The 14004-nt window shown below is 41.1% G+C and overlaps 1 protein-coding gene across 4 annotated transcripts in view; it reads right to left on the bottom strand.

The window, feature by feature from the left end:
* Positions 1-14004, bottom strand: part of mpp3a (membrane protein, palmitoylated 3a (MAGUK p55 subfamily member 3)) — a 23540-nt gene extending 9536 nt beyond the window's left edge. For 2 of the 4 annotated variants that reach the window (XM_037792852.1, XM_037792851.1), the window contains exons 1-10: positions 13818-14003; positions 4292-4357; positions 4055-4173; positions 3567-3644; positions 3122-3202; positions 2773-2910; positions 2565-2646; positions 1414-1499; positions 556-630; positions 155-351 (exon numbers count right to left, since the gene is read on the bottom strand). In XM_037792852.1, coding sequence (XP_037648780.1) covers positions 155-351; positions 556-630; positions 1414-1499; positions 2565-2646; positions 2773-2910; positions 3122-3202; positions 3567-3644; positions 4055-4173; positions 4292-4328 — 893 coding nt within the window. In that variant the 5' untranslated portion in view covers positions 4329-4357; positions 13818-14003. Of the gene's footprint in view, positions 1-154; positions 352-555; positions 631-1413; positions 1500-2564; positions 2647-2772; positions 2911-3121; positions 3203-3566; positions 3645-4054; positions 4174-4291; positions 4358-13817 lie in introns of all 4 variants that reach the window. The other 2 variants (XM_037792850.1, XM_037792853.1) reach the window with 2 other exon arrangements.

Below are 14004 nucleotides of genomic sequence, written 5' to 3'. Positions count from 1 at the left end.
ACCCTTCAAAGTGGAACACATGAATGTGGATTTGACAGATTACAAATGGCTGGATAAAATAAATACCAGCACAGTGTGGGTGAACCGTACAGTCCTGGCACTGATCAGTTTACCACACCACAGGTTGCACACGATGTCTGCTGGGTGCTCTCACCTCTCCTGGAACTGTTTGGATGGGACAAGTCCGGCCCGCAGGTTGCTGTCTCCCACGCGCTTGGCCTGCCACCACGTGTGGTCGTCTTGGGTCACGACCTGCAGGATGTCTCCCCGCTTGAAGGGAAGTCCCGCTTCTTGGCAAGGTGTCGCCTTGTCTTCCAACGGGATGTAGTCAAACAACGCTCTCACGTACACCTGGAATCAAAAAACAAGAAGCACCAGATTTGGATATTTCTTATCGTCAAAAAACATGGGACAAAGTTGTCAACCTGGAATAAACTATTTTTAATCAATGGATTACGTCTTTTAAGGAATAAATAATCTGGAATGCCACTGAAAAATGCAGGAAAAAAACAGACAACTAGTCTTCTTTTCTTTCAAACTATCACTTCATCTCACCTTGCTGTCCTTCAGTCGGTCCTCTTCTTTAATGGCAGGGATTATCTTCAGAGTGATGGAGCCCTGGGACTGAGACTAGATCACAAGAGGAAGTAGGGGTGAGAGGAGTGAGACTGCAGCCTCAAATTAAAGACAAACACTCAGCGTACTTCCCTTAAAAGGCTCCCGGAGGTGGATTTGACTTTTAATGGACTATCGGTGCACGCCTTTTGTAAATAAATAAAAGATGGACAGAACATTTTAGGTGATGAATCACTTCTATCATGATCCTAAAGACTCTTTTGAGTTTATAGTTTACCCAACACTATATTTACCACTGCTTCTGTCTGGGGCAAATAAATAAACTCAACATGGGCAGAGCATTTTGTCTCTCTATCCTAAAGAAAAGTTATATATTGTGCAATTAAATCAACATATTTAATATACTGCCATGCAGTTAAAAATACTGTATCATAGCAAATACATCTAGTGTAAGAAGTTATTTTCTGAATATCTCGTTGATTTTGACCATATATTTGTATTTGTTTGCCTTATGATGATCACTGACTTGAGTTTCTCTCTTGCACAACATTATATTTGCTAATACAGTACATCTCTGGTTGTGTTGACTTAGAAATCTGTCAACACACAGACAAAAATATAATTTTATTATATAAAAAATTGTAGATCAAAAGAAGCAAAAAAGGAAGGTCTAAAACTTTAGCACAAATGATACATATTTATTGAGAAAATGGATATACATATTTAATCAGGAAAACCTGTGTCTTATCTTATTTATTTTTGATTTGAGTATTTCTATGTTGCAGATTTATACGAGCATTACTTTAAATCTACAGCAGATCTGTCCGTCCGTCTTACCAGCAGCTGACTGATCTCATCAGGCCTCTTGTGGATCACAGAGACTCCGTTGACCTCCCTGAGTTCATCTCCTACATGGACCAAACCTGTGAGGACGAGAGACAGTATGAAGACTCAGAAACGCCAGTGACAAGCAACACGTCTTCACTGGGTCTTTGGGGGTTTATGATTCATATCATAACATCAGTATTGCTGTCAGATCCACAGACACCAGCTGCGTCGATCATCAGCTGTGATCTATTTAGCTGCAGCCACAACAATGAAATCAAAGGCTGAGAGAAGTCAGATCAATACGCTTTCCCCTCAGGACAGAGAGGCACATAGCAGACACACTACTGTTCAATCCTACTCGTATAATGTATGCATTTACAAAGAGACCTGAGGTTAAAATATCTCTACAGCTTCTGTCTCCACACTGACGAGAGCTTTTTCCATCACTTGACGCAGCAAGAAAACAGAGGAAGACATAAATGATTAATGGATGCAAACACTGATTGGTTTACTTTCCCAGCATGCATGTTTCCAATGCCGGCACACACACACACAGACACACACACACACACACACACACATACACCTGCATGTGGCTGATATTTCCATGGTAACGGACATGAAAGGATCTCTGCTGAGTCTATATGGTGTGATTGACTCTCTGGGGACTTGTGGAGAGATTTGGGTTTCAGCAACAACCGCACTATCCATCTCATTTTTCTCCTCCTCCTGCTGCTGCATGTCTCTCACTCTGCCTTTGATCTCAGTCATTACAGCATCAGGTTTTGGTTTGTTGTCCTATACATACAGTATATGCATAATTTTCACTGGTTGCAAGAAGACAAATGCCATCACACTGCTGTAGAAATCAGGAGCCTCCTGAGGCGTCCTGGTAGCTCAGCTTCCTGAGGGCTGTGCTACATTACTGCAATGTCCTGGCTGTCTTCCATGCGGGGAACTGTTTTGCATGTCATCCCTGAGTCGTTCCCATTTCTTTAACTATTCCGCAATAGCAAAAATGTCCCAAAAAGCTATCTTTAACATTACCAAGTTCTCATTTCACGACCCCTCATCTGCGTTCCAGCTCCCAGTTTGGGAATGACAGGTAGTGGTAGTCTAGTGGTGTGGGGAGAAGAAGGAGAAGAAGAAGCACAACTTACCGCTTCGGTCGGCTGCACCTCCTCTCATGATCCGAGCCACGATCACCATCCCAGTGGCTTCATCCCGCCTGATGGTGGCTCCCTAGAGTATAGGCAGATAACATAAGATCATTAACAGAAAAGAGCACACAGTCTCATAATCTCTTCCTCTTTCATCCAGTTCTCCTGCAGGCTCTCATGTTCTCAGCTCTCATCCTTCACAACTCACCAGAGGCTCCTTGTTCTTCACCAGCCTGACGATCTTCACCGACTCTTCCTCCAGCTCGTCCTCAAAGTCATCCGGCAGCGGCGGCAGCACGGGATCAAAGTTCTTCTGTGCCACGGTGTCGTGCACCGAGAGAACGGCCTGATGGGACAGAAAACAGACATGCTGAGCGTACAGCGCTGACGTTGAGCTGCACAGAGAGCAGCCTGATGTCTGCCACAATCTGTGAACAGCTTCAGAGATGAATTTCAGGGCAAAAAAAAAGAAAAATGTCCTCATGAATATACACTAGTGCAACATCTCCTCCCGATTATACTATTGTAAGGCCAAAAAACAAATTACAAGTGTTTACCTTGAGATGCGGTGACGTCAGCAGGTGCAGCAGCTCCTTCTCCTCGGTGCTCATCGGTCCGCTCTGCAGCTCCTCCGCCACCTGCCGATCACAAAACACACATGACCCGGTATGAACCCGTGCTGCATGTGTATAACGGTAATGCACGCTGCAGTTTACTGTAGAATAAATGCAGACAGATACACAACAGACATGCATGCAGGAAGGGTAGATAAGTAGCAAGCAGCTAAGGTCAGCAGTTTCCCCCGCTGATAACTGGTGAGAGCGAGAGAGCAGCAGGATATGGAGTTTCATTAGATGAGCATCGGGATGATTCAGCACTTTGAGAACATTAAAATTCACTTCTGATACCTGCGTTGCTTCTCTGTCGGAGCTAACTCATTGTGACTGACTGCTGTGCCCAAGTGGAAAAGTAATTTAGGGTGTGTGTGTGTGATGAACTTACATCCTCTGCCAAAGACGAGGCACTGTGGAGGACGGGTGTTGGACTCTGTCTCTCATACTGTCTCAACTTCTCATGAATCTGCAACACAAAGACATGTAGATTATTAGAGGAGAGGGTTTCAAGAAGGAACGCACAGTATGGGGAAAAAGCTGAAGGTTAAAGGAGCCTTCAGGAATTTTCTTGTAAACACAAAAAAGGTCTTCAAATCCTTGAGGTCTAAAAAATCCTGCATTGTTTACATTCATGTTTACTAGCTAGCGGTCTTCTGCTCCGTCTTCGGACGGAGAACCCGAAAACAGAAAAAGCATTTTCAAGACTCTTTATAATAAAGGATAAAATCCACTGTTCCTTTTGCAAAGACACCTTTTTTGTGAGAATATTCTAAAAATGTGTACATAAATCCAACGTGTGCGTAGCTGCATATTACATCTAAATGTAAATAAATAAATAACGGTGTTACTTGTGGAATCATAATAAGAGTTTCTCACCTTCATGAGGTATCCCAAGCTCCGCTCACTGAAGACGTCTTTGAGGAAGACCATGTCCTCTTTGTGATTGGCATCGGGCCGTAGCTGAGAGGTCAGCAGGGCCAACGTTTCGTGTAGCCCTACAGACAAGAGGAGTAGGAAAAACCAGCATGTATATTAAAATGAACAGATGGAGCACAGCACGCTTCAAGCCGTTCGGGACAGTATGTGTTGAGCATCTGTGCCAACTCAGCTCACCCGCTCCTGCTGTGAGGACCGGCATGGCTTCTTTCATGGGTCAGTGAGGTGAGGAGGGGAGGAAACCTGGGGAGGAGGAGAGAGATAAATTACCATCAACATATCCATTCAGATGTTATCAGTTTCTGAGAGGATATTCTCACAAAAACACAGAAGGGTAATGGTGTTTTTTGTGAGCGTGTGAGCGTGTACAACTGATGTAAAGGCTTCCGGAGACCCATGTGCAGTAATTATAGCCGTATATCATCTCCTCTAGGCTTCATGCTGTAAATCTAGGCTACATTTCTTTCCATTTTGCAGTGCAGTTACCTCTTCTGCGAACATGTAGGTGTGTATGTGTAAGTCTGCTGACATTATAGAGCCGTACAAGTTTGATAAACAGCTACTGCTGGTAATATTAATCACACTAAGTCTCACTGGGCTCTGTGAGCTTTGTGTTGGTGTGTAAGAGAGCAGGAGGGTGAGATCATCTGGCACAAACCTGTATGAACCTGTATGAGTGCATGCTCATGGGGGATCTGTTGTTGCATCTCTAAATTATAGAGTACAATCTAGACCTGCTCTATATGGATAGATGCAAATTTATGTTTATATTTATTATTGGAAACTCAATTAACAACACAAAACAATCACAAATATTGTCCAGAAACCCTCACAGGTACTGCATTTAGCATAACAAATATGCTCAAATCATAACATGGCAAACAGCTGTCAGTGTGTCAGTGTGCTGACTTGACTATGACTTGCCCCAAACTGCATGTGATTATCATAAAGTGGGCATGTCTGTAAAGGGGAGACTCGTGGGTACCCATAGAACCCATTTTCATTCACATATCTTGAGGTCAGAGGTCAAGGGACCCTTTTGAAAATGGACATGACAGTTTTTCCTCGTCACAATTTAGCGCAAGTTTGGAGCGTTATTTAGCGTTCTTCACGACAAGCTAGTATGACATGGTTTTCTAGTTTCATATGATGCCAGTATATTCACTCTAGCTTTAAAAATGAGCCCGCTACAACCTAAAAATCGCAAGTTGCGTTAAAGCGTTAAAGAAATTGGTTGCGTTAAAATTAATTTGCGTTAACGCATTATCATCACGTTAACTTTCACAGCCCTAGAACATGCTGTACATAATCATCCAGTCCATGTTTATCCATCCAGTATTTGTTTCTTTGCACTATTTGTATTGTTTACAACTTCCAGAACACTTGACTTGTATATAGACATTTTATTTTTACTATTGTATTCCTATTTTATTGTTGGTCATTATTGTTCCTAGCTGTTATTTCACTTTCTGTGTAAGTAAATTGAGAGCTGCATAAAACCGCAGTCAAATTCCATGTATGTATATACTTTGCAAAATAAACCTGATTCTGATTTAATATTCTTCTCTATGCTGACAGATCTACAAGTGACTCAAAGATACAGTCGGCTGAAGTACTGCACAGACTGCTGGATTATTGCAGCCCCGACCGATCAATATCTCTGTCACTCCACTCAATATTCTCCATACTTCCTGCCACTGGAAACACAAGTCAATAACATAAACTACAGACTCCATCAGATCACACTACGATCCGATAATCAAAACAGCAGAAAAATGCAGCAAAATGCAACACAAAGCTGCAATGAAGAGTATTAGCATGTTCACATAAGTTATATAAACATTAACAAACACTAAAAATGAACAGGACATTAGCGGCAGGGGTGTCAGATAGTGTGACTTTCAGTTTGGCTTCTTTAGGCTGTGTCAGGAAACATAAGTAGGTAAATATGGGCTTGTTAAAGATCATTTTTCAAAGATATGACATCTACGTACTGCGTTACATAATCATACACCACTGATGTATTTACTCTGGTGAAATATTGACTAAAATAGTATTCAGACTGTTTAGAAAAGAGGTTGAACCTGTCTGGCAGTAGTGTGCTTGTCTGCTTTGTATGTGTAAAATAAACATAAGCTTTATAAGGGATGCATTCAGCACAGGGCTGTTCAGGTCACTGTGTCTACCGTCCTGTGGAGGCCTGCCATGATGACGCATCTCATCCTGGTGTATTACCTCGCACAGAGACTGTAGAGTTTATATCAAAAATTATTTTTTACAAACGTGGAGATTTTTAGTGTTGAGTGGGCACTTTTTGAGCAGTTATTTCGGGAACATAGCAAATCAATCTAGAAACGGCAAGGAGCTGCAAAAAAAGGAGAATGGACAGCGATTGTAAAGGAAATATATGATATGGAGAAACTGACCTTTATTCTAAAACTTTAAGTATCGGCCAAAATGGTTATACAGACAGATATTACATAGGAAGAAAGAAATACTTGGTATTGTTGTTTTTTGTGGTTTACCAGTATTATCACATTAACAATTATTTCCTAATTTCTTTTCTGTGATTTATCTGCTTTGTAATCGATAAATGTTGTAAGTATTGATCACTGGTTGGACTGATCTGGACTTACTTGATGCCATGCTGGTGTTTCCTTTTTTATGCCTCTCTTTCTTCATGGGACTTTTGGGAAAGTAACTCTTAACACAAAGCTAACTACTAATAAAATATGAGCTGTATTGTATCGTTCCTGGCGACACATCTGTTTAGTTCTCCTGTGCATTTGTGTTCCACTACAACAAAATCTACAAAAACAAAGTAATGAAAACGCGTTAACGCAAATTCGGTTAAACGACACAAATTTCTTAAACACATTAACACAACTTTCAATTTTTAGGTTGTAGCGGGCTCAATTTTTAAGCTAGACTGAAGATACTGGCATCATATGAAGCTAGAAAACCTAAGGAATCTATTGGTACCAACCATGTCATACTAGCTTGTCACAAAGGAGGTTAAATAACGCTCAATTTACGCTAAATTATGGCGAGGAAAAATTGGCAAGAGCCATTTTCAAAGGGGTCCCTTGACCTCTGACCTCAAGATATGTGAATGTAAATGGGTTCTATGGGTACCCACGAGTCTCCCCTTTACAGACATGCCCACTTTATGATAATCACATGCAGATTGGGGCAAGTCATAGTCAAGTCAGCACACTGACACACTGACAGCTGTTGTTGCCTGTTGGGCTGCAGTTTGCCATGTTATGATTTGAGCATATTTTTTATGCTAAATGCAGTACCTGTGAGGGTGAGACCAAAAAAAAAAACTCAATGCAACACCGAACTGGCTTGAGAACTGTTCAAATAGCAAACTAACCAGTGTTTATTATTACAAGCTATGGACTAATGTGCAGACTGCAGAAACAGGTGTATATCAGTGGGTTTAGAAATGCAGAAAAACTAAACAAAAAGGGGAGAGGAGTCAGAAGAGGAGGACAGTAGGGCTATGCAATACAGACAAAATCAAATATCACATTATTTTTTACCAAATACCTCGATATCAATAGTGTAGGGTTGACTATTGGTGCTTTCACAAAATATTTACACATTGAGATTTTTGATAAATAATCATCAGTAATGTGGATTAAAGGACTAAGAGGGTAAAGACAAATAATAGAAGAGCTAGAACAGTCAGAAAATTACATCATTTTATTGTAATGTAGCCTTTGAAACCAAGAAAAGACAACACTTTTGCTATACTACGATATTACGATATCCAAAATCTAAGGCAATATCTAGTCTCTTATCACGATATCGATATAATATTGATATATTGCCCAGCCCTAGGACTGAGTAATGTTTCTATATTGCAAGATTGCAATTCTTCTCCCTCCTCCTAAAGCATTTCTAAAACGTAGCCTCGTGCTTTGACGGTACATAATCAGAATATGATTAACGGCAGCAGAGACAGACAGAGACGGCGATGAGAGCTCATGAATAATGAACAGAGAGGATATTACAGAGTCAGAAAGAGGGATGAGGAGAAGATGAGGAGGGAGGCAGCACTGTTCTGTGAGGAGAATCAGTGGGTTCAACACACAAGAGACAGTCTCTTTATTCTCAAGTGTGTCAGCTGGGATTTTCTCCATATAACCTCACTATATTTAACTCAGAGAAACAGGAAAAAAACATCATTATCACTACAGCGTCTCTGGTAAGGAGCTTCACTCTGAATATCAATATTCTCTTTTCACTGATGTTTCATGTCACCAACGACCATCTTCAGCAAAGAAACCCTTTTTAAAGTTTCCTCCCATCTTCTCCCACCCATCTTGTGAACTTGTAGAGTAGAATTAATGGGAAAATACGAATTTAATGTCTCATTCTGTAATGTGCAGATTTATATTACAGCAAAGACACAGTGTGAATGGATTGAACTTCACAATGGACGACTGTACAGAAATGCAACGTTATTAAAAAAACTGGACTTTTACATGTCTTTCTTTGTCATTTTTTATTCTAATTTCCACTTTTCTTCTTTATTTTTAACAACTATTAAAGTGTGTAAAGTGTTTTCTAAATGTGTTCATCGTTTTTTATTAATAAAAGGAATTATATCGCAAATTAACATCCATAAATCCGCTTAGAAATCACAGAAAAAAGATGCTCCTTATAACTCCAGAACTTGCCTGAGAATTATATAGTTAGATAGTTGTCTGTACATCCATGGGAACATTGCAACCAGGAACTGCTAATAGCTAATTCAGCACATTTTTAAAAGGGGCCAATTTGTCAAAATGTCAACAAATTTAGGCCGAAAAAACGTTGTAGCCCACAGCATAACTCACTGAATCCATGGCAGCAGTACACGGTAATATACTTCAATGTACTCTAATCTATAGTTAGGTCTCTAATAACTAACTAATGCACACAGACTGAATATTGAAGAATCTGATTTTTGTGGTTTATGAGAAGAATTTACACGAACCAGTGAAGAGATATGGGACCAACCTTTCCTTTTTTTTCTGGAGACAATTTAGAAGAACCAAAGAGATTCTCAAAATTGTAGAAATAAATTTGTCTATTCAGAATTAAATTGTGACTTAAGGACATCTGGATGCCTGACTGAATAATTCTGAATAATTAAACTGGAGATGGGTGCGTTTACAACTTTTAAACTAGAGATCTTCTTGCGATGGGAACACACCAGCTCAAAGCTAAAGCTGGCCAACGGGTGTAAAGTGTAGGGGGGACAATGGCCCAATATACCTGGCGAAGCACTCAAAACCAATTATGTGGTAGTTCCATCTACTGTAGGTGTCTCCAGGACCACATTCATGACACACACAGTCTCACAAGGTGAAAACAATACCAGCTTTGCCATCGCGGAAACGTAACAATCAAGAGCGTGTGATTCATTACATCTCCCTCTGCAGCAGTTGAGTCAGTTAACAGTCCTGGGAGAATGACATCATCCTCTGAGCTGCTCTTACATCGACGTGGTGAGGTAATCAGAGAGAGGCATTGTGGGAGCACCTCTAAGTAGCACCCATGGGGGGTTGTGGGGGATCAAAGGAAGAAGGGGGTGGATTTGGGTAGGAGTGACTCTTTTAACTGGGGGAAAAAAGTAAATTTAATTTATGCAAAGTTTTAAAATTTTAATAATCTGCAGTGATTTTCCAAAGTCGCCAAATCTCTATTGTAGCTTTTAATGTAGCAGAGCAGGGTTATATATAGTTGGATGGTTGGAATGGGTAACGGAGTCGCCAGGGTTTGACAAGGAGGAAGAATGCGTGGAATAAAAAGGACAAAACTTTTTATTCTGCTGAAACAATTTTGATCCTTTCTTTTAAACTGTCCATCATGAGTCCATTAATATTACGGGAGTGCAATGCAAAATCAGTATCCATTTTATTTTGGTCTGAAATGACTTGATTGAAAAAGCATAGATGTAATCATTTCCAAAATTCAAGACAAGTTTTTATCTAAGGAAATATTCTGCTTCAATCCATATGTGTTGCCATTTAGCCTTTCAAAAACAACAGCAGTAATCTAACAGCTTACATTTATATAAACACAATAACAGAAAAATTATATTTTTCCAATTTTTTTAGGGTGATGACATCATAAAATATGATGACAGACATTCAAAGCTTCATTTGAAAACCTCAATAAAAGCTTAGACATTCGGTACAGCCCGAGTTTACACATTTTAAATGTAGGTAATAATGGTTAATTATGCGTACTCTGCAAAAATATTAAAGTATTAACACTGACTCTATTGAAAACATCTGATAGTGAGTATTAAGTAGAGTAATGAAGCTCCATTAGAAATATTTTTGTTGACAGAATGACAAAGCTTAATACTCATCCCACCGAGAATCAACACCACAGATAGCTGTTAGTGTTTTAGTTTGGTCTCCGTATGCTTGACCACCAGCAGCTCTCACTGACTGTGCCTATAAACTATGAACAGATGCTTTCTGAAGGCCTGTGTGAGATGGTAAGCACCACACTCCCGCTACCTCGCATCACTGCAAAAACACGACTACAAACATCAAATCACCAAAACGTCACTGATCCAGAAATAGACTCAGGCATCACACTTTTTTGCATTTCATCCCAGCAAAAGATGACATTTTCAGTTCAAATCTAGTTAAGAGCTTAGCTGCAGATCACACAAACATGATGGAGCCCCTGTGAGGTCAGAAGAAGTCAGCTGATCAGATGACAGCCTTGGTCATATAATGTTCATCTAGACACATTTAGCTCAAATGCAGACGGATCAGCCGTTGGTACCGCTGCCACTGCATTAACAACATGATCCTGTGTTAAATAAGAGATTTGTAAATCAAAATAACACTGAATGTAATTCTCAGTGTTGTTCATTCATACATAGATAGATAGTTTAGACTCACATGAACACACAACCAACAGACTTCATCCTACTCTCTCTCTCCCCCCCCTCTCCTCTCTGTTTCTATTCAGTCTTTTATTGTTCCTGATTTATCTTTTTCTTTGTCACACTCACACAAGTTCTATTCTTCTGCTTTTCAGCCACGAGTGCAGGAGGTGGTGTGACGTCAGCAGGTTTAGCGAGGCATCGGCCAGCCCTCACAGCGATCAACACACTGCCAAGAGTTTCATCAGGTCTCTTTGATGCCTCATCCAGTAAAACCTGAGCCCTAAGAGCTTCTGAGGAAACTACAGAGCAGCCACTGCTACTGTATATGCTGAAACTGAGCTAGTATGTGGGTTTTCCTTTTTCCTCAAAGAATCATGTTAGCTCCAGGGCAGCAATTAATGATCCTTCTCATCATCAATCTGTGTAATTAACCGATTAATTTTATATGTATTATAATGTCAGAAAATTGTGGAAAATGTCCGATTTCAAATATATTCAATTTACAATTATATAAAAAATGTGTGACCTTTTAATTTGATAAAGAACTTAAATTATCAAGTGATTATTATCAAAATAGTTTGATTCATTTTCTGGAAATTGAGTAATTCAGTGATTCCCAATCACAGGTTCTTGTACCCCAGGGGCTACTTCTACAGTTGCCAGGGATTATGTGGCAAGATGGTGAAGTAGCTCAACTAATTAAAAAAGAAATTACGATTTAGAAATAAATCCATGTGTTGAGAGCCGAGTAAGGGTTAAATCAGCAGCAACTGTACTTGGTTGAGAGTGTATGCAACCTAGTTTGCAGAGGTCCAAACAGTTAGCTGTCTATTTCAATCATTTTTTATTACTTTTGACCTTTCACTGTCTGTTGGTTAGAAACAGGAAACGAACAGCAGTATCCCACGTTAAAGTGAAATATTTTGTTGTGGCTCTATAATACCATAACCTAAGTTCTTCCTTTTCTCCCATTATAGTCACTACAGCTGCTAGAAGGCTTTGTCACTTAAGCTGAGCATACACTGTACGATTTTAGTCCGTTTCTGGCCCATTTTTGGAGCCGTAGAACTCATTTTAGAGTCGGACCGAATTTCAACTTCGACGGGCGTTGTTTGCCGTGTAGTGTACCCCCCTGCTCCGATTCTCTCTGCACAATGAACAAGCCATACTGTCCACGTCTTCCTAGCCACCTGCGAGTCCATATACGCTGGCACCTCTTTTTTTTTAGACATTTCAGCAGACAGGATGGCACAGATGATTAAGGCGGCAGGTTTCTGCCTTGTTAGCATTGTGACCTGTACAGATCTCTGCTAGCAAATAAACTTTACCTGCCTCGGACCTTTCAAACAAATCTTTATTCACAACTGTCAACAGCCTGAACGGCCCTCAGGGGCCAATGGGCAGTGTTTTTTTCTTTTTCACACGTACAGTGTGAGCACTCAGGTTGTGATTGACGATCGGACCGTACAGTGTGAGCACATAAATCGTGAGCTTTGGCTTTACATCGCAAACCATCTACTCGTACAGTAAGAGTAGGAATTACACAACAACATTTCTAAAGTCGTACAGTGTATGCCCAGCTTTACACATACACATATGTTTTTTTTAGTGAACCGTGTGTCGTTATTCTTGGGAGGACTGTCTCCATTGTTTATGTGCTGCTAGAATATGCCTCAACCCTCTATGTATCTGAAAGATGTTTCAACACAATGTGCCATCTGGCGTGGTTGTCGTGATGCCTGTAAGGGTATAAGGATCATCACAAACACCCTCTCAATCATAACAGCTCTTTATGAAACCGCATCGTCTACAATGCTGTGAAAATGCCTTGGCATCGAGACGCTACAACAACAAATGCTTGGTCAAGCTGTTCTAAGCAGACTGCCGCCTTTCAGAGACTATTTCACTTTGCCAGATGAGACGAGGGTCGACTCTGCTCCTGTCTGAGCGACATGCTTTTACAATATGGTGGAGGATATTATTTCTGTATCAAATATTTTTTTACCGAGGATGATGCCAGGAGCAGAAAGCAGGATGAGTATTTAGCACTGCAGCCTCGTGTACTAAAGCATTGTTCACATGTACTAACACAACACACACACGCCTCTATATCTACATATGTATCCACACACACGCAGCTGAGAGTGACTACATCTCGGTCGGTACGTGATCGAGCGTCTTGGCCCGACTCCTCGAGGATGGATGCTGCTCACACACAGCTAATCCACTGCCCTGACAATAATGGGAGGCAACACTAAGCATGTTTGGCCAGCATCCAACATGCCTTTCACTCTCTCACACACACACACACATTTCCCAGACACACATCCTCACCAGATGCAAGCACAAAACCACCCATCATATAATCTCAGAGGGTGTGGTCCGACCAAAACTTAAATCACCTCCAACATGGAGGGAAAACTAGTGATGTTGACAGATGACACACTCCTGTACGCTGTCACTCAAATGGTACACCCCCCTATCCCCAATCCCCATACACCGCTACACAGCAAAGCACAGGCAGATGTTTATCCCCTTCCTCTCTTTCTCCCTATTTTTACTTCCTCATAAAGCATAATGCCGGCGCTCCATCCCTCCCCTCCCTCTTTCGCTCTCCTCCATCTCTCTGCATCTCTCTGCATCCCTCTGCAGTGCTACGGCGCTCTGCTCTCGCCACATACAGCATGCCGTCAGCTGGCAGACGAAGATGAAACACACACTAGATAGCAGCGCATCCGACACCTCTTGTTCACACTGGAAACAAAGGCGTTAAACAGGCGAATGTGTCCGTCTTACCTTCTCTCTGTATCTCCTCCTCTCTCTCTCTCTCTCTCTCTCTCTCTCTCTCAGTGTTTGTGTCCCTCCTGACTGCAGCCACACTGTTTCTCTCGCTCTGATTCCTCCTCCTCCTCCTTCCTTCTTCCTCCTCCTCCTCTGTTATGCTGCTCTCACAAACCTGCTGCCGCTGAGTGTCCGCCTCTTC

Source organism: Sebastes umbrosus, chromosome 14 (assembly GCF_015220745.1).
Source record: "Sebastes umbrosus isolate fSebUmb1 chromosome 14, fSebUmb1.pri, whole genome shotgun sequence".
In the NCBI taxonomy this organism is placed as follows: Eukaryota; Metazoa; Chordata; class Actinopteri; order Perciformes; family Sebastidae; genus Sebastes; species Sebastes umbrosus.
Note: the sequence above shows the minus strand (reverse complement) of the source record. Positions and strands in the feature narration are given on the sequence as shown.